Here is a 27,111-nt window from a genome sequence, read left to right on the forward strand (position 1 = left end):
ACCATTAAATGCACTCTTTGTTGTTCTGCTATTTCAAATCCCCCTGCTCCTTCCAGGAACAAAGCCATCACCTGCCAGCTAAAGAGCAACCAGTGGAATTTGAAAAGGAGGAAGTAAAATCAGGCTGTTGTAAGAGCAAAAGCAGTTCAGCAAACAAGTTAGGTCTGCTGAGATATTTTGATACAATTAGGTCTTAACACCAGACCCCCTCTTCAGACAAATAACATGTTTTATATATGGCAATTTTTGTTTATTGTATGCATTTAAGTGTGATCTGTTTCTCCAATATCCTCAGACCTAAAATTGGTTTTGATTTTTTCTTATAGTCTCACTGAAACATTTTGAGTCAGAGTTTTGTTGTCAATAAATAATTAGTAAAGGCAATGCTTTTCAAAACAAGTTTACATAAGTTGATGCAAAGGAAATATGTAAGATGTCATTGGGTATCACTGCAGAATTGCATCTTTGAAAGTGTGGCACACTTACCTAAGCCTAACATCCAGGGGTTTCACAAAGTCATTTGATACCTTTCAATGGAGTATTTATTCTTTCAGAAACTTGGGGGGTTTTTTGCTAGTCTAAAGAGAATAATGGTTTCTGAGTACCTAAATTAAATAAAAAATGCAGAAATATAACTCACCAAGGCAAATTTTTTGTTGAGGATCATCTGCTCCACCAGCGAGGACTCGTTGTGGAAGAGGTGTGGCTGCATGTGACTCCACATGTGGGGAAACCACCAGAACTCATCCACAGATCTCAGCAGCAGGTCATCACCCTCATCCTCCTCCTCTGTCCCTGCAGAGGGAATTAAAAAAAAACCAAAACACCAAAACATTTTTGAAGTAAACTTTCTACTTTTATTATATTTTTAAAAATGTTGGAAACAGAAAGAATGATGTTAACATAATAAACTGCAACCAGTTAAAATACTTCCTGCTGAGGCACTGCTGACAACATGGGACAGCCAGGAGCACTTGGCTGGCCCACATCCTATTTAATATTCTTTCTTTTATCTATCCTATTTCTATATAGTTTTAAAACAAAATTATTTTAAGGGATAATATATACTGATATATTTCTACAGTAGAGATGAAACAATCACAAAGATGAACTGTGGTAGCTCAACAGATCCCTCAGTGAAATCAATAGAAAATTTTAAGTGATTGGTGGAATTTGCCACTCAAAAGCAGACTGAAAGGAGCTAAATTTTAATAGAAGGGGAGAGGCATTTAATCTGTTCCATCCCAGCAACTAATGCAGGAACACAGCATAGTAAAGACTCTGTGCTGTGACTCTATCATTCCTACTTGTCCTCACACTACACACAACACCATCAAAATCAAAGTAATTTTAGTGTTGGATTCTTACCTGTGTGATAAAATTTTCCTGAAAATCCCAGGTTGAAAGTAAAATTTGTAATCTGGGCTCTCAAAAGATTCTGAGTATCAAGCAGGGCCTGAAAAAGAAGCAAACCAGCATATAAACATACCTGTAGAGAACACAACCTGGCACACAAACTTAATATCACAATATAAATATTTTTACAGTTGTGTGCCTTTTCGATTGGTTTTGCTATTTAAAACCAGCTCTTTATGCATGACAGAGAAGTACAGATATTTTTATTAGCACATAAAGATTAAAGACTGCATGAAAACTCTATCATTTTCCTCATGAAGATAACCAGCTACTAAATGCTGGGTTACTCCCTGAACCATGAGAGAGGAAAACACAGGCACATGGAGAGAAAAGGCCTTCCAGCAGTCCCTCAGTAAAGCTGGGCCAGAGCCAGGAATTCATTTCAGACCTCCTGTGCCCCCAGCACTGCTCCATTCACAGGAGTGAAGAGCAGCTGTCAGAGTTACATTGCTCTGCATCAGCTCCAGTACATCCACAGCATTGCAGTCTTGTTTCAAAATCATGGGCAAGGCAAAAAGAAAAATCTAGAGGGACAGCAAGAAGCTAAATCAACCCTACTCCACATCAAAAAACTGGATTGCAGACTCCCTCAAATTCTGACTCATTTCTCAGACAGTGAGCATACCGACTGTCAGCATCTGCGTTCTTGCACTAAAGCAGTACAAACAAAAAAACAGCATGTAGGAAGAAGGGGGAAGCATTATTCATCAGGTACAGCTTCACTCATTGTTTTCAATATGCTCTTCTTCATTTGTTACTCCTAAAATTTACATATCACATTCAGGAGTTCACTCCCAGACTCTTACACCCTGCTGTTCTCTCCTTCAGTCTTCCAAGTGGAACACAGAAATCCAGTTTTCCAAACTTTGCAAAGCAAAAACAAAACAGACGAGCAAAGGTCACAGAAAAGTTTTCCAAGCCAACATATAGTATAGCACAATGGTTTTAATAAATTGGTTGAAAACATTTCTATTGTCAGAGAAGCATGACTGTGCTATGAATGGGGAATGTATTTAACTGCACAAAAACGATTAAAATGACTGGAGATTTTCAAAGGCTGAAAGGTCTAGTAGGCACTCTACTCTTGAAATGCAAAGACAACTTTTAAAAATATGATCCAGTAATTTTAATTACTTTCCCTGGACATTTTCATTATATAAGTGATCAGCCTACAATTAATTATATGCCAATGACAAAAAAAATAGTAGAGAGTCCAATCCAATAGAAGTATTAAGCATTATACACTCAACTTAAAATTCCTTAAAATATGACCCATTTTACAGATGGAGGCAATATCCACCTTATTAGTGCACACAAGCTCTTCTTCAGGTCTATCCCAGGGCTCACCTGGTAAAGATCATCATCTTTCACTGCAAAGCCTGAAAACTGTCCTGCGAACAAGAGACATTCTAAAGAAATGAGCAAAATGAAGCACAGAATGGAGATAACTGAACCCAAGCTGCAGACTTATGAAGCAGAATATTAAGTGAAAAATCTTGCAATGCTGTAACAAAGGCTTTTGCACAGGCTGAGAGTGCAAAGATCTCCAAGGAAGCTTCTTATTCTAATAAAAGGCAGCACATCTGCACAGGGCTTGGATGAAAACCAACCCTGGGCTGCTCAGAATCTATTCAATGAAATAACCTCATCTCTGCATGGTTAAAAAGGTAGGAGGCAAATAATTCAGCTATTCCCTTGCTGTGCTGAGGGCACCCATTGCTGAGGGAAGGGATGCTGAGCACAGCCTGACAGCACGGGGGCACCAAGGGCTGCTCACTTCTGTCCCTGCACATTAAGAGCTGCTGTCCGGTTTATCTCGGCTGTTTGAGGGGCCTGAAAAGGCCCGGGGTGGCCTTGGGGCAGCCCGCGTATCGAAGGACGAGAAGAGGCTTCAGTTCTTCTTTTGGTTTTTATGTTTATTAATTGTTTATCTAAAAGATTTTTTTTCAGCCGAACAGAGATCTGCTCAGCAGTCAGCCATGAGCACACTGTCTCGTCCCCCGGACCGCCACGTATCTTTATACCCATGGTTACGTGTACAATATTTATCATTTTTCCCCAATACCATCTATTCTTATTACTCGGTGCACTCTCAGTAATAACCAATCCAAAGGTGCCACCGTGGCCAAAGAAGATGGAGGAGAAGAGGAAGAAGAAGAAGGACAGGACACGCCCCAATTCCTCCATCTTACTCCTCTAAACCCCCCTGTACATAAATCCTAAACCCTGTGTCTCACCCTCTAATTAACTAATCCCTTCACCATTCACCCGGTGAAGCCCTCATCCTTGTCGTCTCCTGTGTAGGGTTAAAGTCCAGCCACCAGACACTTCTGGCAACATTCCAGGACTCCCGAGCCCCCCAAGGTGGTCTCGGTGGCTCGGCACCTCAGGACTGAGATCCTGAGATCCAACAAGCTGCGAGCATTTTTTTTATGCTGCACCTTCCTGACACCTTCCCAGCTTGTCACCCCCAATCTGGTCTCCATCCAGCAGCATGGAAAAACCAGAATGACCAACAGGCTTTTAAAAGGGAGGAGGGAGAAAGGTGGCAGAAGGCCCAAGACATTTCTGCAATAACGCAATGCAGAACTCACTTTTTCCCTGGGAATTAATTTTGCCAGTGTGGCTCCCACCTTCTTGCCTTGTGTTGGGAAAGGATCAGCTAATTCCAAGGGTGTACCTGCTCTGCCTGCAAAGAGGGAGGCCACAGACAAGCTGTGAACCACTCTGGGTACAAACAGGCTGAGCTAACATTTGAGTTGTCGTGCCTATGATTATTTTCTGGGTGACTTGACATTTTACTCATCTTTCAGGTTCTAAAAACAAAATGTTAAAACTCATGAAAAATATATAGTAGCAGATGGCAGGGTGTATTACTGTGAGTTTCCATCAGAAAGACAGAAAGAGAGAAATGTAGGGGGACTAAAAGCCTGAAATTTCCTTTTTACATGCTGCTTTATAAGCTGAAGGTAAACTGCTGGTATTTTCTGGATATTTTGTAACTATTTATGAACAGCACCTCTGGCTATCTGTATGAGATGTTACATAAATACACCAGTACTGAAGATTGTATTTTAAAACCGCCAAGTCTTCATATGTTTATAAATAATTATTTAGTACATGCTATATTTCTGCTGGTACTATAAGGAAAATAAAAGATTAGCTGCATAATCCCTTTCATGTACACAGCTCCAATGGAGTACTTGCTTTTGAACTTTTCCTAAGCTCACAGACTAGGTTTAGGAAACTCCCAGTGCCAGAAATCAAATATAAATGTTCAATACATGATGAAAGACCCTTTTCTTCACTAACAGTAAAAATCAAAATCTCAGAAAAAGGCCCTGTTACAATTCAAGGGATAGACACAAGTTATCCTGACAGCAAAACAACAGACTTTCTCATCTCAAACATGACAGAGGCATGGACAGATGACATGGGCTGTCTAAAGTTTTAGTTGAAGTAAATCAGCTGAAAAGCTAAAGATAAAACTCCTGTCTTCAAACCTGCTTCCCACTTGCACAGCCAGGATGCCATCCTGCCTCCTGCCCTCAAATACATCAATGTGATTTCACTTCAGAGTCTGCCACAGAAAAGCTGCAAGTGTCAGCCTGTCTTCAGCAAACAGACAGTTGTAATTTCTTCAGCATCAACACAAACATTCAGACTCAAATGCCTTGACTGATCAAAGGAATAAATCAAGATTGCCTTGTTGAACTCTGGTTCACCAAACAGGAATGACGCCTTCTTTGTGCAGTCACACCAACATATTTATGACTATTTTCCTGCTGAAAAGCTGCTAAAGAACTCAGGCACTCGAAAAGAGAAATAGTTCAATATGCTGGTATTCTACTTGTAATCATGTACATTTCAACTAAATTGGCAAGCAGACAGAGAGAGCCTCACAGTGCTGCAGCATTAACATCCTACACTTCACATCAGTACATGCTTTTATGTCAGCAACAAATGCAAGGGCAGCTTCATCATTTTCCAGAAAGCCTTTTTCCTCCTCCTTTTTTTGGGAAACAGATATCATCTCTCAATGCTTCCTTGCTTAACTGTTTTACTGTCTGAAAATACTATCAAAGGAGCCATTCAATTAGGAGCTATTTTGCATTTGAGTAAAATTTCTAATGTTGTGTTGGCTCTTCAATAAAGGCAAGGACCTTCTGAAAAGGAGGGACAAATTAATAGGAAGTGTAATGTGAAAGCACCTGAGCTAAGCAGAGCAAGCCCCTCTAGGGGAGCTCTTATTCAAAAGCAGCTTTACTTTTTCCATATTGTATTTCTTCTGTAACCCCTGCAAGAGTGGGAAGAACCAGAAGTGAAGCCATTTTCTGAGTGGAGCTTTGGTGTAGAGAGGTTTAATGAGCTGTAACTGCTGCAATGTCCTTGCACTCTGCACTTTGTGGGAGATCCCTTTGCCTTTCCCTGCTCTGGGAGTACTGCAGCTGAAGCTGCTGCTCAGGTACTGGCACAGCTCCTGCCTCCCTCAATGCCCCCTCCTGCAGAACCTGGAAGCAGCACAAGCAGCAACAGAACACAGCCCCCGGGAAGGTCCAGCCCAAGTGTCTGGGAATCAGCATTTTATTGGACTGCTTTGCTTCTGAGGAAAAATGATTCCTTCATGATCAATTATGTATTTTGGAACATCATTAAAATGCAATGATGACTACTCTTTCTGGATTTCCAAGATCAGCAATTTGACACCCAATACCATAAACATTTAATCTGCGTGGGAGAAAGAGTAATTGTTTTAGGTATAGGGATGTACCTGAAAAAAAATTTATCTATCCTTCAGACCAAAGGGCAAGAAAGCTTCATTTGTCTTTGTGCACTCTCTTAGCAGAGCTGACACTACACAGAGAGCAAGAGAAAAAAACAAAGAAAACCTTTGGCGTTTTCTGCAAAGTGTTTTGCTGGCAGAGAACAGGAAACCCAATTTTCCCTCTAAGTGTCAATAAAGTATCAGCCTGGAGCCCAATTATGTGCCCCCTAAAGTTTTTAGTGTCCAATAGAAGAAAAAAATTCAGGAGCCACAACTTCACCTCAGGGTCCAAACTTCTGTGTCTAGTGAAGGATCCTTACAATACAGTCACTTTGGAAAATGTTGCTCAAATGATTTCAACAGAAAGTCTTCTCATCACGATACACTGTTTTAAATGTCACCGGGCCTTCCTGTAGAGTTGTTTTTTTACCCCATACAATAATGATCTTGATGATAGTGCAATTATGCATTTTCAAGTAATTAAGCTCTTTCATCTAGGTAAATCATTTGAACAACCAAGAGATTTAAGAAACACTTCTAACTTCCTTCACCAACTTCTCACTTCTTGGAGGCTGAGGTACCAGCTAATGAGAACTCAGCTAATTATTGCAAGGTAACTTGAAGGTTATAAATACTTGGTGCCAATAGCATTTAATAAAGCCAAGTAATTAGCATGCTGTTTTCAGGGTTCTCTCTGAACTTTGGCTTTATTAGCTGTTAATTAAACTGTACTTAGATGAAAGAGGTTACTGTTACTAAACAGCTATACAATCTCATTATTTTGCAGTTAGTAGAAATAAAATCCTGCATTTCTTTTAATTAAAGGTCAAAAAAACCCCCAGCTCAGTTGAAACAGGACTAATAAAACACCCTACTGCTACCTATTTTCCTGTGGATTTTGGTCAGATAGCTTCCAATAGAAACCATGCTGGCTGCCTTTTCACCTAATACTTGACATGCTTATGTGACACCAAATATTAAGAAGTGAGTTTTCAGAGTATAAAAGAACTCAGAGCAAAACCCAAGTGTCTCTAAAATGCATTTAGAATCTCTTGGTATTTTGAAGTTCTTGCATTGGCAACGTTGTACAGAGGCAATGTGAGGTTTGTTAGGCCAGTGGAAGCACTCTGATGGCTGAGCTGCAGTCACACACCGAGCATCACAGCCATCCCTCAGATGCTGCTCCAGGTCACTTCTGCTTAGTCTGCCTTGTCTCCATTGCATCCCACCAGCAGCAGCTAAATTCTAAGGGTTTTTCATTGATTTGTGCTGACACTTGTCTGGCTCCCAGGAAACATCAGGCATTACACCTCTGCACCCCTCATTAGCCAGCCCATGCTTCTGCAGCTTCACATGCTGTCTGCACAGGTGCACAGTTCTGTCACAGATAAAACACTGCCATGGGCTGTTCTGTCCAACTGGGGATGTGTTTTATGTATTCTATGTATTTTATGGTCACCCAGCTCAGAAAGGACACAGGTTGTGATCTGAGCTCCCAGCTCCACTATTGGAATATGAATCCCAATATTACCAGTTAGATTGTGCCTGGGCCAGTCTGAGCCTCGCTGCTGAGCCAAAGGCGGCTTCTGTGGTGGATCACTCCAGAGACACCTTTAGCTTGCTGATGGTTTCAGCTGGGCACTAAACAAGTCCAGGCTTGTTAGGGACTCTGTTTACCTCAGGAAGAGGCTTCAGGTGAAGGTGAAGAGAAAAAGGAGGGATTCTGTCGGAGGGTTATATGCAGTGGTTTATTCCATGGTTACAGAAGTCGGAATGTTGGGAAGAGCTCCAACAGAATACCGAGCACATGGCCTGATTCACCTTTTAAGCTCAGGGGGAGGGGAGGGGACAGGTGAGCCACCAACGAGGTGGGAGGGGCGGGGTCTCAAGGGACGAGGGACACCTAGACAGGGCAATGACCTCTGGGCCATCCTTTGAATTTGACCAACCACACGACGCCTTGCTGGAATGTTAAGCCTGATTGACAGGACTCAGCAAGGGGGCGAGGGGGGAAGGGAGACTGGCACTGGCACACCTGGGAAGGGACCCGGGACCCGGAAGTCTAAAACAGGACATTACAATACACTACAACACTCCCCATTCATTATTAACAGCACATTTGCTCCTTATTGAATGCTCCCTCACAGGCCAGCTCCAGCTGTAGTTCTCACTGCAGGCAGCAGGCCCAGCAGCACATCCCAGTCCCTGAGCGGGCCCTCTCACCCTGCCACTGGCAGTGAGGGGCTGCAAACACCTGCCAGGCTCAGCTCTGGAAGAAGATCAAGGCCTAATCTGAGCAGCAGAGCTCGGTCCCAGCTGAGGCACAGGCAGCTGCAGCTGGGGCACTGCACCAGCTCTGCTCTGACAAGTTTGTCAGTGGCCACCTCACTCTGCCCAAAGCACCGACACCTCAGAGGCGCAGCCTCAGGCCTGCCTACACACCATGCCTGGTGATGTTCTGTAAAACACACTTTATCACAAATTTGATTCCAAAACTGCTATTTCCAAGGTGCAATAACCTACAGCTCCTTTCATGCTGCTGCCTAGGACCTGCTCTCCACGTCAGGTCTCCAAGGCACCTCCTTCCCTTCCCTTGCCCACACATCCTACCCAGATAAGAAAGGCACAGTAACCTCACTCCAACCCCCTGCCAAGGGCAGGGACACCTTCCACTAGACCAGGCTGCTCCAAGCCCCGTCCAACCTGGCCTTGGACACTTCAGGGGGTGGGGACACCACAGCTTCTCTGGCCAACCTGTGCCAAGGCCTCACCACCCTCACTGTAAAAATCTATCCTTCCTGACGTCCGATATAAATCTACCTGTTGTCATCATATTGCAAAAGTCCTGTACCTTCTTGGTGACTTCTCATGGGCAGCTCCTTGCAGCACTGACTCCTCCTTCTGGACAACACAACCAACAAACTCCAACTTTCCCCTCACCCAGCTCACCCCCTCTTTCGTAGCACTCATCTTCTCATTGGGCACAGCTGTGGCCTGTTCAGGGCAGGGCTGTTCCTGACCTTTGGTGATCAGAACAGCTGCAGCTCCTCAGGTGTGAGACTGCCTTCTGCACTATCTTCATTTTCTTACATTCTGTCCCTCCACCTCTACCCTCTTTCAATTTAATTCCTGGACTGTCAGAGGCGGACTGCGACATAAAAAAATAAAAATTCATTTTTTTAGGTAATGAAAGTAAAAATGTAGTGTCAGTGTTATAGGTATCAAATGCAAGAGAATGTGAATATGGCCTTCTGGAAAAACCTCAGCCTTACTTTTATCTTCAGTGCCAATATTCTCTGGACCTCAAAGCCCGAGCCTGGACAAACTAGGACTCACTTATCCCCAAAAGGCCTACAGGCTGTGCTTCCTGCTCAGCACAACATTAAATAAATCAGATTTCAAAGTCTGGTCTACATAGTTATGTAAACAATCAGAACTCAAGAGTGAGTGAAATTTATATATTTTTCCAATGAACATAGAATTCAAACCATTTAAATTTCTATACTTTTTTTCCCCACAGAGTAACAGTGGCCACATCAACAATATAAATCTGTTACATGATTACAGAAAAACTCAACTCCACATACCAAGGTATAGCAAGCTGCTATTTAGGTGCCTTGGAAGAAGTAGTGGAGACTGCAAGCTATGTCTAAAATGCTGACACCAAGCAAAAAGAAACACCTTGGGGTTTGCTCACCTCTCAGCTGATCCTTTTTCCCCCCAGGTAAGACTAAAGCACAGCATTGGAGTTATTGCCCAGTTCTACAGACTAGAGAACAAAGAGTGCAAATGAATGAAGACTCAAACCCTGCAATCCAGACAACAACCAAAATGAACTGGTGGCTCTCCCTGCTTAGCAAAGCACAAGAAAAATTACCACGTTAGTGGCATATTAAATAAAGATCATTCCACATGCTGGGCAATGCATCCATGTCACAGTTCACTCCCAAATGCTTCTCAGATGTTCCTTTTTTTTCCTAATAGAGCCAAAAAGATTCCTCTGCTTCTAATACTCTTTGTGAATAAAAATAGCTATCTACCTCTGTCCCTATGTTTCAGATGAGCTAAGAAAAACCAAAAGCTCTTTTTCTGTTTCATCTTTACCGACAGAAAAAAACAATCTTTAACAAAAAAATTTTCATTTTCTCACTCTGTCTGAAGTGCCAGGTAAGATACAGGTGGGAATTCAATGTTCAGCTTGCTCACCAGTCAAGGGTCACAATTTATGGTTTTCTCCTTCTCTTTATGAGTGGTTCTAAAGCTGCTGAATGAAACTCCCCAGCTACATCAGCATTGGTATGAAAAAAAAAACCCAAGAGAAAGTTTCCACAAAATAACAAATACATCTCTTTTCTCAAGCCATACTTTCATGACTATATGCAGCCAACACAGAAATGACATAAAAACTTATTTCAAGTTAATAAGAACTTTGACAATTTCATTGGCTTCCACATAGTACCAAGTCTAAAGGATGTAACTGCAGAAAATCCCAAGACTTGTGTGAAAAAGGGGGGGGATGATTTTGTTAGAAGTGTTAATGCACACCTTACCTGTTTTCATGAGTGCTTGCATTCTTAAAAAACAAGATTACAAAGGCTAGACATGCCTAGATAAAAATCCCAGCTGGCAAAATCTACACTTGCAGCCTCAAACCAACACACAGGAATCCAACTGAGCTCTGCCTTTGATTTACTGCACGAGATTGAGAACATATCTTAACACAAATCCCTGCCAATATTACATTCCTTGCAATAGCATATTTCATACTCTTTTGCCAAATCTAATTTTTAAAGACTTACATAATCATTCAACTTCCTTTTGGATATTAGCCTCTGTTCTGCTGCTTTTATTGGCTATTCAGCCTACACTTAAATATCTCTGTGCCTTACATTAAATATTTTTATCCATCCTCACTGTTTGTACCCTGCAGACAATTGCTTTCTGCTTTGGTCATCGTTACTTACTGCATTCTTTAGCCTTTATTTTTTCATTTTTTTGCTCAGATGTTTCCTGACTATTCTGGTCTCTAAGCACTCTCCAAATATTTCTAATCCAGTAGTGAAGAACTGAGCACAATCTTGCTAGCAATCTCCTCAGTCAGTAAGATGAAGTACTTCACTACTGATGTAAAATATTTTTCATAGTCTGTTTGAATTTAAATTCAGCTTACATTACAAACTTAGATACATTTTAGTGTTCATCTTGTTTTAGGAGAGTCTCAGGATTACCATTTTCAACATTTCTATTACCGTTAACAATGGCAGTGGGAAAGGACAAGGGATAAGAGGAACATCTTGCAGCATAAAATAACGTTTTTTACAGAAATGCAGAATTGATTTTCAGCCTCCTTTTGAGTGCCATTAGCACTCTATTGAAGACAACTCTGAGGTATCTTTAGTCCAAGTCTACTTTAAAATGGAGAAGAGACACTTGGCTTTTTCCTAGGATAGCTAACACTAAAAGGCAAATAATGGGAACTTCAGGATGAGCTGTGGCTTATCAGTTCCACAAAAATGCAACCAGTGTTTCTAAAGCAAATCAAACCTGTCTCCTCTGGAAAGCCTTTGGCATGTGGATTTACTGACCTGTGTTGGAATGGATTTGAGGAGTATTCTTCTGCACAGTCACAGGCTTTTTTATTTCTCCTCACCACTGTTTCTATTTTCAAATGGATTGCAGTATAATTTCTGCAATATAAAGTGGTTTTAAATTTAATTTATTACTTATCTCAGATATGAAGCTACACTTTAAGGAGCAACAGTAATTCATCTCCAGGACTGCAAAGTGAAAGAAGGAATCTCCTAAAGAGTAACTACTTCTAAAAATTGGTCGTAAGGTTTTTATGGTCTGTGCACAGAAAATAAACTGGAAATGGAAATAGATAGGGAATTGTTATTCCATGAGGGGCTACACATAAACTGCCAACCAACTGCTTTTCCTTCACGTGGTTTTGTAAGCATGGTCACCTAGAATCAGTCATGCCATTGCACTGCCCCTGCAGGCTGAACAGGAGAAGCAAGGCCACTTCCCATGCTGCTGTACTGGGAAGGGAACAAATGAATTAGGAGTCCCACTGGATTAGGACTTCCACTCTCGTTTCTGTCTCCACGCCAGACTGTGCCCCCTGACGTGACTGAAGAGCAGGATGGAGGAAGGCTCACTTTTGCTATCATGTTTTACAGTTAATGGCTTTGATTTCTAGATCTGTCTGCAGTTTGGTTTTTATTTGTTGGCTGTGAAAGTTTTATTCTGTTCTGTTAGCAGCAGGAAGTGGATGGCTAACTTGTCACTGAAAAAGCCCAGAATAAATCCTGCAGCAGCCACTGGTACACTGCTGCTGAATCAGGGCAGCTCTGCAGGAAGCTGCAATGCATTATTATTGTTTGTATTCTTGAGGTGCTCACTGAACAAGAGCCTCTGACCAACAGAACTCAATCCAAGGAAAGAGAGGGACTGACAGGACAGCAGCTCGTGTTTCCATGGCCAGATGGATCAACCCAACCACTGCAGAGTTTATGTTATGCTGACAACACTCAAAGTCTGCAGAATCACATGCATTTTTATATTTTTCACATGCCCATGAAAATACTCACCTGCATTCCTGAAGTGTGTATTTTTCAGTATACAGAGGAAGACAGACTTTGCTAACCATGTGGCTGTGAAGCAAGAATTACCTCAGTGCAGGCTGGCACACTGGGTGGACAAAAGGCTTTCTTAGGGATTTCTTTGCACAGGAAGCCTTATGCTCAACAGTAAATATATCTCTACATAATATATCAAGCCAAGGGAAAAACCAGAAACAGCATTACCAAGTATTCAGTTAGATCACTTGATCTCAGTGAGTGTCATTCCTTAAGTTTCATTTAAAAGAGCTCTTGAATCTGAAAACTCCACTGAGAACAGGAAAACACCATTGTCACATTAAGCCTATGGATAGCAAAGTACTCACCACCACAGAGAAATATGGGGAATTTAGAAACCAAAACAAATTACTCTGATTTTCTGGAAAGATGCAAATGACTGAACCCACACTGCACACCATCTTACTTGGGAAAGCACCAGCAGATCTACAGAGGCCACAATTTCCTTTGGTTCTATCCTGAAGAAACCAAGGAGTGTATAACCAATAGTCAGATCAGGTGCTGGGGTACAAGAGCTTGAAGCAATTCAGCCTCTTTGCCCTCAAAGACCTCATGGGATTTCTATGCCAAGAAACACTTTCTGCAGTCTCTCTGGCAATAAAAAACTGCAACTCAAATGCATTTTTCTTCTCTTAGCTACCTGCCACTGAATTTATAACAGCAGGAGATGGTGCAATCCTTGACATATTGCTGTCTCAAGACTCAGGTCTGCATTAAACATCTTTAGGTTTTCATGTACAGTGTCAGAGCATTACAATTAAAAACCAAACCAAACAAAAAAACTCCATCAGATTCAGTTACTCCAGTACTGCAAAACTAAACAGAGGGGAAAAAAATAGAGAAATTCATTTTTCAAAGAAAACCAAACACAAAATACCTGATGAAACAAACAAGAATTTCATCAAAAGCAGAACTAATGGAAACCACTGAATTTACAAGAATGAGGGCTGCAATCCCAAAACTGCATGCATGGCTTTTGTCATAATCCACCATGGGTAAACTGCTAAATTAAACTCAGCACCAAGCTTATTCCATGGATTTGGAGGTGTCCAGCTCACACAGGTGCAGAAGAGGAGGAAGAGGCCCACGAGGAATTACCAGCATTGCTCTGGCAGCCATAGAAGTGCCACAGTCAAAGCAGAACCAGCTCACCTGCATCCCTGTGGCCCCTCTGCAGTCCTCTTGCTCTGGGAGAGGATTTTTATCATGCTTTTAACTTCAAACATCAGTATGATTTTAACAGAAAGAGCTGGGCTCTATTGAGCAGCAGTTGTATTCATCTTACCAGACTAAAATTCACAGAGGCTGGCACATAAACCAAACTGCTTCTAGAAGTTAGATGTTATGGAGACTGACTGGTAGAATGTACTATATGCTGGTAGCAGCCCATAGAATATGTAAGACCATTTTTATAACTTTTTTTTGAAGTTGTATTTTAGTTCTGAAATCTGATTCTATCTCTCTGCTGTCTCACAGTGTGCAATATTCCACACTACTACAGCTGACAATATGCACAATAAACCAGTCTTGCTAGGGCATCAGACAGCCACAGAGATACCCCAGTCAGTCATTTTCCTTCTCCTTGGCACTTCTGAAGAACTGAATGCACTTTTTACCTGCTATTTCCAACAAGTGAGTAAGAAATAGCTTAGGAGCTTCAGGTCAAATTAAGGAAGATCCTATGCACACACACAGCAGACACATTCCACAACGGTATACAGGTATTACAGCTAACCAACTGGGAACCCAGAATGATTTAGCACAACAGAAGTTCATCATCATTAATTCCTCATGTAATTTAAAGATGTGATTAAAAAGATTTTTTAACGTCCCCGAAGCAAAGATTTATGGCTGAGTGGTTCTGCAGCTGACACATGTGATGACACATCTGTCATTTCTTTCTGATAACCTTCTACGTGATCCTACAGATAAAGAAGCAATTAACTTAGAGAATTAGACTTCCTCCTGTGACAGGGACCATCCTTTGTCTTGACAATTCAGGCTTTCTGCCTGAACCTTTTAGTCCTTCTGCCTTAACACAATATATAGAGAAAATTCTGTTCCAAGGAAAATATTTAGGTCATTCTTGTGCACGAAAAGCTGAACAGCCAAATGACTGCATTTTTAAAATTTATAGCCAAGTGGTCTGCTTTGCCTTGGGAAGTTCTGGTTCCTTTCCATGCATGCTGCAGAGGGTGAAAAGATAGTTAATGGGTTTTAAATAACTGCAATAATTTAAGCAGTGCTGAGTAATGTGGATGAATTTAATACAGGGAATATACAATTAGCTCTTAGAGGGGAAATCTGTTATTAAACAGAACTATATTAAACAAAAGGTTAGGCCACCAATGTGACTAAGAAAGCAACAAAGAAGTGACAGCACTGGCTATGGAAAATGGAAGAGGACTGACCCAACCAAATACAAATGTTTATATTTGATGGCAGGCGCTCTGGAAACAATTTATGAACGAGGCCACACACTTTTAAGGTGCAATTCACTTAACCAGGGCCTCGCTGAAGATCAGCTGTTTTCCTGTGTTTATGTCTGCTGTGGGAATTGACAGGAGTAGCTCCATTAGAGGTGTCTGCCTTATAAACCTCAACATCCAGGCGAGATGAGAGGCTGGATGGAGACTGAAGGGCTGTTCCAAAAGGAACTGATTCCTTTTGGCTGAACCCTCTCCATGAGCAGAACAATGTTTGTCACAGCTCTTTTCTGCAGTGTTAGTGCAGGGAGACTGCAGCCAGAGCCTTGTGCTGCCCCCTGCCATGCACACACACACTAATGGATGCACTGCCCAAGCACTCCCAAATCAGAATGACACATAAGGATCTACCAGCCCCTCCCAATAATGGGTATGGTTAATATGAAGATTTTTCCTTGGCAATTATAAAGAATAACTACAGGTATAGAAAGAGGTTAGGCTTACCTGAAGAGATCCCCATCCTGACTTCAATTCAGTTTCTTTTGAAAAGCACACAAAGGACCAGGCAGTCAAGAGGAGCTCAAACAGCTAATTATTAGGACAAAATAATTTGGTAGTGTTCTAATTTTTCATTTGAAAAATGTGATGAACTCTCAAGGAACTCCAGCAAGTGCACCTATTGGGGAACTGAAGGGAAAGGTGCATGGCCTAGACCACCAGCACGGAATAAACTGTCATCAGGAAAAAACCCACATTTAATTTCCCCTCTTTCATCATCTGCTTCTCCCTTGAAAAATCTCAAAGCTTTACAGTAATAAAAATTTCACCAAGAGTAACTCTAACAAAAGAAGATATTAAATTAGTAGACTGTCAGCCAGGACAATCACGGTCTATTAAGATAAACTCATTCTGTGGATATCTAGATAGATTTTTCTCTGTATGTCCATTTAAATGAATTACTTGCACTGCACATGCTCTTAAGTCTTTCTAAAAGAAACAAGGAAAATAAAATATAACAGTGTCACAGCCTAATGGTCCCTCCTGCCTGACAGACAACAGGAGAGAAAAAACCACTGAAAAATGAATGTTGAGTTGATTATTACCAAGCTTATTTTCAAAGTGGGAGGCAATTAGGCCACGGAAACATTCTCTTCCATTATTTCTGTTTTACCAGAGGAAGATAAAGTACATAAATATAAGGATGGATGGTAATTGTTGATGCACAGTGACAGCTACTCCTGGTCTCACATCGAAGAACTGTGTTCCACCAGCCCAGATGTAACACACAGACTGGCAATTCTCTCACAGGTACTTATTCAAAGAATCTCAACCACTGTTTCAAGTTGTTGGGGTCCTTCTTGTTTTGTTTGCAATTGAAGAAGCTGTGGTGAATCTAGAATAAACTTAATCAGCTGTTTAACAAAACAAAGCATTTATAACAGAATTTAGGTGGATAAACTATGTTTGTAAAACATTTTCAGAAGGATTCTTTACACTTGTGTTGCTGACACTCCAGGTACTCCAGCTGAAGTAGCACCACTTTGCCTCCTCTGTAGAGGTACAGAAGACACTCATTTTGGAAAGCCTGCTTTTAATCTGACATCTTAAGAGCTCAATATATAACACTGCTAAAATATTACCACTAAACCTTATAATAGTAATTTTTCTATGTACTTAACTCCAATTCACATAGTTTAAAGGAGAGGGAAGTTAAGCTTTAATGGGTTAAGCCCTCACATATTAATTATTCTGGCCACTCTGGAAATCTAATTTAGATATCTAAAGAAGAAATTCCTTTGAAACCATGATCTTACATGCAGTCAGGATCTCTCCCCTTGGAGACACTCAAAAGGCACCTGGCCATGGCCCAGCTTGAGCAGGGGGTTTAGAGCAGATGACCACCTGAGTTTTGCTACTGGTTCTGCATGAACCTTCCAGTTTCTGAACTCCATCCTTTCCACAGAGCAGCCAGAACCAACCCTTGAGGTCTTGTGGCTCTTGGGAGACTCCTGAAGTTTCAGATTGATTAGCATTAATAGAATACTGGTAGAAACACTCACCTGACTCTCCTCCAGCTCACAGCCCTAGCAGCTGTTGAGTATACCCAGAAAATATTACCAAGGAGATATGTCAAACAAAATTAAATCCCAAAAGACAATCCTCCTTAATTCTGTACTGCCAGGAGTTAAAATGTAAGCTTGGTGGAAATGAGCTAATCTTGAGTACTGAAAGGATACAAAGTCTACATTTAGAACCTCTTTTCACACTAGCAGCACCCAATTCTCCGTCACAGTCACTGCAGCAGAACTCAGTAAAACTCCTGTTTAATGAGATGTCATTTATCTGCAAATACACTTTACAATAATGTATTTCCAACTACTGCAAATTGATTTTGTTTCATTCCCTTCACATGTCATTGTGCCACCGAGGATAACTCCTTTGATATTAATAGTAATGAAGATGCATTGCATCTGACAGCCCTAACAACATGTTTAATACAACATTTTAACTACAAGTAGATGAAGAATCAGAAGGGAACACTCTTTTTAGGTTCCATTGTTTCAGAACACAGTCCTGTATAAAAGAAATTATCCTGCTTAAAAGTTATTTCCACTTTCATATTACTTCTATTTAATTTGACAGCTTTATTTTGGGAAGATTGCTTTCTGACATACTGCAAATTATTTTCCCAAACAATATGGTTTATTCTTCTGTATCTGCTGTAATCAAATTTGTCTCAATAGCCTCCTGTTTCTGGTATATAACTCTGGCAATTTAATACCCTAACTTATTTTAAAATGACAATCCTAAGGTGTCACTTACAAAGAGAAACAATACAAAACATGCTGTCTCCCACTGCTGTTGCACAACACAGTGATGGATTTATTCAGGCTTTGTTTCACTTTGTTACCAGAAAGTGGTGCTGCTGGAGAACAACACACGTTCTGCCAGAGATGTTTGTCAGATCTGACTCTTTTCCTGCCACCTGAGTGTGCATTTAGGAGACTCTCCAAGCATGCTCCCTTACCTAATTCAAACACTGCCATTGTACTCTCCACAGGAAAACCATTTAGGAAGCTTCACCTTGATTTCTGTTCTCTCCCACCTGATTTGTTTGCCTAAGGAAAGCACCCACTTAACAAGGAGGCAAATCTCATTTACAATTGCATGTACAGAGGATGTTTCAGAAAAGAGCCTATGCTGCAATTTTAAAGCAAATTAAAAGTTGAACTGCAGGGTCAAGCCTTTTGTTGAAGGAAGCACTGTATGCAGAGCTGCTGTAGCTTGACATATATATTAACACTGAAAAAACCCAAAAACATGGTTATAAATGAAACAAAAATAACCCACTGCACGTGGTGCTGTCCTCATCTTTCCTTCTTGCATTTCCTCATTCCACTAACCAAGTTCTAAGAAAACATTCTCCCTTATTTTTAGCACAAATAGGGCAACAATCAGTATGATACAGATTATTAGCTTCTAGACCAAGTTGAGAAAGGTGACCACCTACTACCTGATTTGGGACAACACTCCTCACAAAAAGCACAGAAGAAATAATGCTAAGATGTTAGTGCTACTGACCAACAACTATCACCTCACTTGAACAGCACAAGAGAGTGGAAAAGGACCTTCAGGAATGCACAACTCTAAACATAAAAATTGTCAAGTCATTTAGTGACAGAATGAGCTTTTAAGACCATGAATAACACAAACCCTCCTTACAAGCAAGTGCCATAAAACAGAGATGAGAGAGGTGAAATGCTGCAAGCAACTCCTGACATCACAAACTATTTCAAACAGCCAGTGACCCTGTCCACTCTCCAAAGTTTGTGCTGACATTTATTGTTGCTCACTGCATTTACCTCCTGCTTGTAAAACTCTCAACACGTGCATTAAATATGAACAGCTCCAGGGTGGAGCCCTGAAGTTCCAAGTATGAACAACTACCCACTTTCAGATTAGAAAAATCACATTGCTGTAATGACCATTATTTTGTGCACACACTTTACCTGCACATCGTTGGTGTTCATCCTTGTTCCATCCTTGCCAACGAAGATATCATCTATGTCAACCAGAATGTACCTATCCAAGGACAGTGTGAGCTTCTTTCCAGAGAGGAAAGAGACGGCATCTATGAAAATCAGCTTGTGCAGCCAAAAATTCAAGTTATTGCCGAAAAGGACTCGTTGAATCCCATCGTGGAGCCCCAGGTCATGAATTACTGTGGCATAGAGAGCAGCAGGTGGAGAAAGGTTTTCTGGCGTCTTTACTTTTGCAAATATCACTGGTTGGTAAGTTGTGTGATTAATCTGGAAAACAGCCCAGTCATTTCCAAGCAAGGGCTCCTTCTCGAGCTTAGAAGGTTTAGTCACATGGAGCAGTGGGGAATGAGGGTTAATGCAACAGTCCTTAACACCCAGATTGCTGTGGACATGGAAAGGAAAACCCTTCCACTGCAAGCTCTGCAAGCTGTTCTCATTGCCTTTGTGAAATCCAATCACACCCACACCATATTCTGTGCAGTACTTATCTAGAAGGCCTCTGTTCCACGAGTCCATGTTCACGTACTTAAGAATATTCTCATACACTATGAGTGCATACTTGCCTTTGTTCTTGTCAATAAGCACTGGGAGGTCACCTTTCCCAGATGCAATCTCAATGTGAAACTGAAACCTGCTGGATTCCAGAATGGTTATGATATCTTGGCCTAGTGCTGAGTACTGGCTTTCCACAAACACCAGCACTACAAGCTCTGTCCTCAGGGGATCAACAGGCTTTGTGGTCTTCACCTCCATCAGCTTGTAAGGCAACAGTTGAGCATCACCACATTCCACTTCTGAAGAGGTTTCAGGGAGTTCATTTTCCTGTTTGTAGCCATTATACAAGTAGTAGGCAGAAATAACTATGCTCACCATACAAAAAGTGGCCAGCAAAATTACTGTTCTTTGAAAATGTCTGTGAAGTTTCAGGATAAAACTCATGGTGTTTACTTGCCTTAGACAGCTCTCAACAGCAGCATGAAAAACAAACACAGATTCTCAACAACTTGTTCCAGTCCTCTGAAATATTTATGTCACCATTGCAGCACACACATCTATCTTCCACAGAGCTTTACTGAAGGTACAGTCTAGAAGAAAAGAAAATCAGAGATTTAAATGAGACACCACCTTGTGAAGAATCATCTGCTTAAATTAATGGGAGCAAAGAAATCACTGCCAGGCAGAGGTTTGGAGACCAACAGCTCAACATTTTACAATAACATTTTTTTTCTGCTCCCACTACTTGCCATGTGCATTTGAAGGTCTCTAAATCTCACAGGTTCCTCAACTCAGAGGATCAAATAAAGCAGGCAGAGGCACTGAAAAGCAAGACATAAAAGGAAAGTATTTACAGTGTTTTAGAAATTCTTTTAACCTAAAGATAAAAGTTAACTCCGAGTAGACAACTGCTAACAACCAAAGTATTGAAGAAAATTTCTAACCTGTAAAAAGCTGGGGCAACATGATTAAACAAATTCTATCTTGTATTAGTTTTTCAAAGAAGCAAGAACATGCACATCTTAACTGCTGTACAAACATTACTGATACACTCTATATTACATCTCTTAGAGGATTTTTTTAAAGCAAAACTTGCTTCCTGCAACATTAGAGGAAAACAAAGCATTTTTCTGGACTGTGGATTTGTAAGCTGTTCAAAGGATTTCTTTGCATGAGAAAAACCCATAGAACAATCAAGCTCTTACATTTGAGAAGAGAAAGTAATAAATCAAAAGTTAAACCTAACATGCAGATCACCCAAGGATATACTTATGTTCTATCTTGTACTTAAGGAAAGAGTAATTTTTCAAACCAGCAGTACAACTGCTGTCAAAACTCCCTAGTAAAATAACTGGCTGGTGTGACATAAAATAATGATCATAAGTCAGAAATAAAGATTCAAAGCAGATTTTGAAAAATATTTAGTGTGTCAAGATCTAGAACAGGCCACTGTAACTTCAGTGTAGTCTGCACCCAGGCCCATTTGGAAATGGGATTAGGATAAGGTGTGGCATTAATGTGGTCATTTCCATACTGAGAGGTTAATCCTTCCATTCCTGGTTGGGTTTTTTTTAATCCTACATTGTAAGCAAATTGATCTTTCACTCCAGATTTTCAAAAAGGCTCAAAAAAGTTATGTACTTAACAATACCTATGTAATGTCCAGAAATTTAATTAAACCCTGAAGACAGATCTTCCTAGTGTCATGATGAGCATAAAGTAATAATAAACGAGAAAAATCAGATGAAGGGAGAAAATCTCCAAGTCATTCTATTCATCAAAACTGCAAAATTCAGCACGACCAGCAAGTGCCGAGAGCTGTCTCATTCATAGTTAAGATTCAGAGCAAGATTCCTTCTGTCTGGATACACTCTGCTGTAGATGGATTTTAGTCTCCTCACCTTCTACTCACAGAGAACTGTTTATCAACCCCTCCTCTTCTGGGAAGCCTTAAATTCAGCCTTGACCCTTACCTGCAGCAGCACAAGGTCCTGCTCAAAGCTTTTGGGCAGGAGACCTGCCTTTCACCCAGGCTCACTCATTAGTGTTAGACTAAAATAACACAACTCCAACTCCCTGGGTTTTATCTTGTGTATAAAGACCAAGCAACAATATGAAGGTACATTCAGAAGAACTCAACATTCTTAATAACTGCAAGGTCCAATCCTTGCCACACTAGCTTCAAGAATATCAGTCTGGATGGCCTAACAGAGCTATTTAACATGGGAACAAGTCAGGTGACAAAGAGAAGCTTTATCCTAAAGGAGTTAACACCAGAGAGAGGTTTCCAGACAGATGATTTTTCATTACACACACGAAGGGTTCTCTTCATTTTGCATTTCCAATTCAGCTGCCTGAATGCCAAGAAATACATAATTTTAGTGCCTAAATTTAACACTGACTGCATTCTGTAGAAAAGCTGTGCACACACCTATTTCTCTTTGATAACCACAGATCTGCCTGGTCTATATACAGAAAAAATGAGAATTGACACTGACCTAAGCTCATAGCAAAGAAGGGCTGATGAGACAGAGCTGTTTGAACAGGATATTTCACAAGGGTTGCAACCCAAGACACATTTGCAGCAAGGACACGGTTCCTAACGCCATTCCTTAGAGAGGAAAATCTGGAGGCAGCCCAGACACCCGTGTTTTCTTCAAGAAAAGCCCTGTCTTTGTATCCTGGCTCCTCATTGCAGGTGCCCCTGGGGCTACAGAGTGCAGCTGTAAGGAGGAGAGGCTGGGCCTGCCAAGACAGAAGTGAGGTTCGACTGTGAGGAATGAGGAATTCTCTGAGGCACAGGACACAGGCAGACTTGGCACCCCCCCTGCTGAAGGCAGTCAGTAATTGGGATGCCACAGAGCAAGGCACGAGGTTTAAATGCACACTCTCACACTCTCTAGTATCAGCTTGAGGCTTAGGTAATTTTCACTTGCTTAAGGACTGGTTTGCATGGAAGAACATAGAAAGAAGAAAACAAAAATGTCAAAGAGAACATGCATTTTACAATATCAACAGTCTCAAAGCCTTGACAAGGTACAGGTGCTTTCCTCGAGGGACAGCAGCATTTTCCCCTGAGCAATAGCCCTTGCTGGATACTGTAGTGCTGTATTCCAGCAGCATGCTCAAACAACTGACAATGCACCCCCTTGGCAGTGCCATCCTTGGGATTCACCACACCACACACTGAGGGACCCATGGAGACCATGACAGTGACCTTTGTCACATCTCTAGAAGTGGCTTCAGGGAAGATGCTCCCTGCTTGCTATCATTTCCTACAGTACAACCAGACAAAAATTCAATTCTCAATGTACCTACAGTGAGTAAGCTGTGGGAAGCAGCATTTCAGAGAGGAGTGCTTGAGGAGTCTTACTTTCATGACCAAAGAACGCAATATTTACCAAAGAAAGAAGTTGTGATGACATCAACATCAATAAAAAATATCTAAGTATAAGAAAAAGGCTTAAATTAAAAAAAAAACAGAGTCTAGAAAGTCTTCACAAGAGTTGAAGCTTGTTAGCATTGTTTCAGTGAAAAAACATGAAAAACACCCATAAATAGAGCTGACCATAGATAGAGCTGCCTGCATCAGCAGTCTCAGCTCTTTTTGATTTCTACAGTCAAGTGGAATTAAGTGACAGAGGAATATGGTCCCACCTGTACCCCAAATCACTTGAAATCACCTAAAAACAGGAATCAGATATTAATAAATCCAAAGTTCTGTAATGCTGATGTTGCAATAAATTTTACCTATAAAATAACTTGTGTGGTATTTTTCCATGGTTTGAAGCAATAAAATTTGCCTGTTTGTTTTTCTATCTAGAACTTTATTTCTTTAGAAGAACCTGCATTTGATCTCCTATTTTACATTTTCATGCCACTGTGTTAAAATTCAGACCAGGACCTTTTACCTCTACTGCTCAAAGCAGGAGGTATCAAAATGCTCTCTTAAGGTGAAAATTACCATCTTTGAATATTCAGAATTTGGTTTTTAACTTACAGACTCTCTATGGAGAAGATCTTGCTGAGAGAAAGCTGAGTCATGGAAGCAAGTTTTGCATTTTGTTATGAACACAGACAGCAAGGCTCAGTGCTCTTGTCATCTGCTGCAGAAATGGTTTCTGCAGCCCAGAACCTGCTCATGTGAAAATCTTGCTGGTACAGGAAAGAAATATCACCTTATTAAACAGCAGATTTACCATTCTGAACATACTGCTGGGCAGTCACAATGACAGGCATCTGCAGGCAGCCAGCACGAAACAGATGCATTTGAATGGAAATCTTCAATGTGGATTGGTCTGGGGGGTTCATAACTTGTTCTGCTTGCTGTTTCAGGGTTTTTAAATTCACTGCCAAAGTAGCACTGATGATAAAACAAATACTGTGAGGAACCCCAAAGACCCAAAGGACACCATAAGTGAGTTCCTACCACTTGCAGCTTTCTTTAGTTTGTTGTTTCACTGCTAAGCATAAATGACCAAATTCTTGGCTTCTGTAAATCATTTCCCCCTGATAACCCTCATGGAAACTCTTCCACAAGACAATACAGGCTGGACATGCAGCCTACTACATTCTTCACAGAGGTTCTCAATCTAGAAACTGCACAGGCACAAAAAACTGCACATAATCTTAAAAAATGTCTGATAAAGTTGAATCATGAGTATCAACACAATTTTAAAAAATGACAAGCAACTTTTTTCTGCTGTCCTAATATCAAGATTAAAGCAATGGGCTCAACTAAAATATCCATAAATAAGCATGAAATTGTTCTCAATTTATCAGATCAAATTTATCAAAGCTCAGTAAGAAAACTCTGGTTTAGTCTTACCTCAGGCCTGTGCTAGGGCAACTGTTTACTGCAAGCCTTGATTAGAAACAATAATGTTGGGTCATTCTTAAAGGTAAAAAACATTCTCCTAAAGGGTAACAAAAACCCTTTTCATCAGGAACTACTAAAAAGTTCTGGACTGAGTAGTCATCAATATTATTGAGGTATACTACATTTATCTAGAGACATATTTTTAATAACTTTCTTCTAATAATCCCCATCACTATATTCCCATTCTGTTCTTTACCAGCCTGGACACTACCACAGTGCTGGTGACATGCTGGGGATGCATTACATGAAAAATGAGTTTTAAATGCTTTAAACAAAGAGCAGAAAAAAAGGAGGCATATTGTTTAGCAAATTACTACAGACATTTAAATCTCTACTGATTAGAATGCTGCTTAACTGCTCTGAACATAAAGGTCTGCTCTGGCCACTCACTATGAAATACAACTTCACAGGAAATATTCTGAAGTCATTTTAGTGTTACTAAATTGGAAATCTTTGGTTATACAAAGGATATGGTAGGAAGCAGCAAAGAACAACTGAACACAACCAAACCTGGGGTGAACAGCTAGGCTCAGACTTTTAAATCAGTTATGGAAACACCAAAATAACCTCTGAGTACCCCTACTTACAACATTACTGACTAAAATATTCAAGCATTAACAGCTCAAATGAGTAAATCCAGGATGAGAATGAGACCTTACAACTGCATATTAAAAAGACATTTTCAACTTGTAAAAAGGTGATATGAGACATGAGCTGTCAAGGGAAGCCTTTGAAACCCTTTAGTATCACATAACAAACCCTGGAATGTGTGATTATTGAAAGGTTTACATTCCCTCACAGCAGTTAGAAAAAAAGGGAATGGTTCAGGCAGCACAGCAATTCTGATGGATAGAAATTCTTTTTCAAGTCCTTCAGGTAAGAGTTTGTAGTTTCTGCTGTACCTGTGGTATCCTAAGCTCCATGCTGCATTGCTTAATGCAGTACTAGAGACCCTTATAGGATTGGGATTCAATTATTACAGTTTGTCAAGGAAAAAATATTTATAAATATTAAATATACAACGTTTAAAATAGTTTAAAAGAAGGTTGTAAAGACTTCAAAAGAACACAAAAGTTTAGTCTTCAAATTACTCTTTGCCTTCATAATACACTTTGTACAGAAATATCTTAAAGCTCTTGACATCACACAATTTTTCTGAGATAAACGCTGTTACTTTTCAGCAATTGCAAAAACATCACTATCTAAAGAGCAAATGATTTGCTCAAGGTCTCTGAGATAAATGTCCAGCACACCATCTGGTCCATGACCATACCATTACTTCCCCTCTCCTTTCTCCCACAACTGCCAAGTGTAAAGAGTTAATAAGGCAGAGTTCAGAACCATTTCTTCCATGACACCTGACTGGGGATGGTAACAGTGAGAGAAACCCTCTTTCTTTCACTTACCATTCCATTAGGAAGAGAAAACCCCACCACACCAAAACCTGAAGCAATTATCGAGCATATCAGGCATCGAATTGAGTAACATACAAGTTTTCTGCCATTTCCCGAGGGCTGCTCATGACAGCTGAACCGAGCAGCAGCACACATCAATTTTTGACAGGATTTGGGGAATCCAAGCAGCTACAACCACCCGAAGTTATGAATAATTACTGCACTAGGCTGACTAATTTTGTGCCCCAACAGAGCCATAACCAATTCCCGCAGACACTAGAGGGCAACAACATCCCGCTGAACAGCTCCGCCAGGAGAGCGAACGGGAAAAGCCCAGCCCCTGAAGGGCTGCTGCGGGGACCGCGCCAGGCAGATGCTCAGTGCGCCGGGAAACAAGAAAAACAAACCCAAACCCCAAGAAAGCCCACAGAACAACCCCGCAAACGCTGCCTCGGCACCGGGGGCCTCAGTGCCGGCAGCCGCCCCGTCCCGCCGCGCTCCCGGCCCGGGCGGTGCCTGCATTGGAGCGGGAGCCTGCGGGCGGCTCGGGCACAACTTTGCCGGGGGCACGGAGCCGGCGGGCGCGGAGCTGAGAGGCTTCGCCGCGCCGGGCCCGCGGGCACCGCCCGCCCCGCTCGTTACCTCCGGGCGCGCTCCGCCGGCATGTCCCCGCGAGGTGCCTCAGATCCCGCCGCCGCCTGTGCCCTCCGCAGAGCCTGCTCCGGGAGAGGCGCCGGGGCACGGAGCCGCCCGGGGCGCGGAGGTGCGGCGGGGCTGCCGCCGGGGGTGCAGCACCGCCCGGCAGCCTCGCCGCGCCCTCCCGGAGGAGGAGCCGCGCTCGCCGGCGAGGGGCGGGCGGGGGCTCCGCCGCGCCGCCTCCCACATCGCCCGCCCTCCTCCGGGGCTCGGCCGGGCCGGGGGCGGCTGCGGCTCCGCGCCCTCAGGCTGCGCCCGCCCCTCACGGCACCTGCGGCGCCCCCCTCCCACACGGGGGCCGCCGCCGCCTCACTTGTGGGATTCTTAGTCCCTGTCTTAAATAAAGTATGATTGAA

General features: G+C 41.7%; 1 protein-coding gene across 2 annotated transcripts in view; it reads right to left on the bottom strand.

Annotated features, from left to right (window-relative positions):
• LOC102073780 (bifunctional heparan sulfate N-deacetylase/N-sulfotransferase 3) overlaps positions 1-26,842 on the bottom strand; it is a 53,402-nt gene extending 26,560 nt beyond the window's left edge. Inside the window, exons 1-4 of one of the 2 annotated variants that reach the window (XM_074542067.1) lie at positions 26,702-26,842; positions 19,259-20,376; positions 1,369-1,456; positions 641-795 (exon numbers count right to left, since the gene is read on the bottom strand). In XM_074542067.1, coding sequence (XP_074398168.1) covers positions 641-795; positions 1,369-1,456; positions 19,259-20,230 — 1,215 coding nt within the window. In that variant the 5' untranslated portion in view covers positions 20,231-20,376; positions 26,702-26,842. Of the gene's footprint in view, positions 1-640; positions 796-1,368; positions 1,457-19,258; positions 20,377-26,071; positions 26,250-26,701 lie in introns of those variants that run through there. The other variant, XM_074542068.1, reaches the window with a different exon arrangement.
• Between the last annotated feature and the right edge of the window lie 269 nt (positions 26,843-27,111).

Source organism: Zonotrichia albicollis, chromosome 5, assembly GCF_047830755.1.
Source record: "Zonotrichia albicollis isolate bZonAlb1 chromosome 5, bZonAlb1.hap1, whole genome shotgun sequence".
Taxonomy (NCBI): Eukaryota; Metazoa; Chordata; class Aves; order Passeriformes; family Passerellidae; genus Zonotrichia; species Zonotrichia albicollis.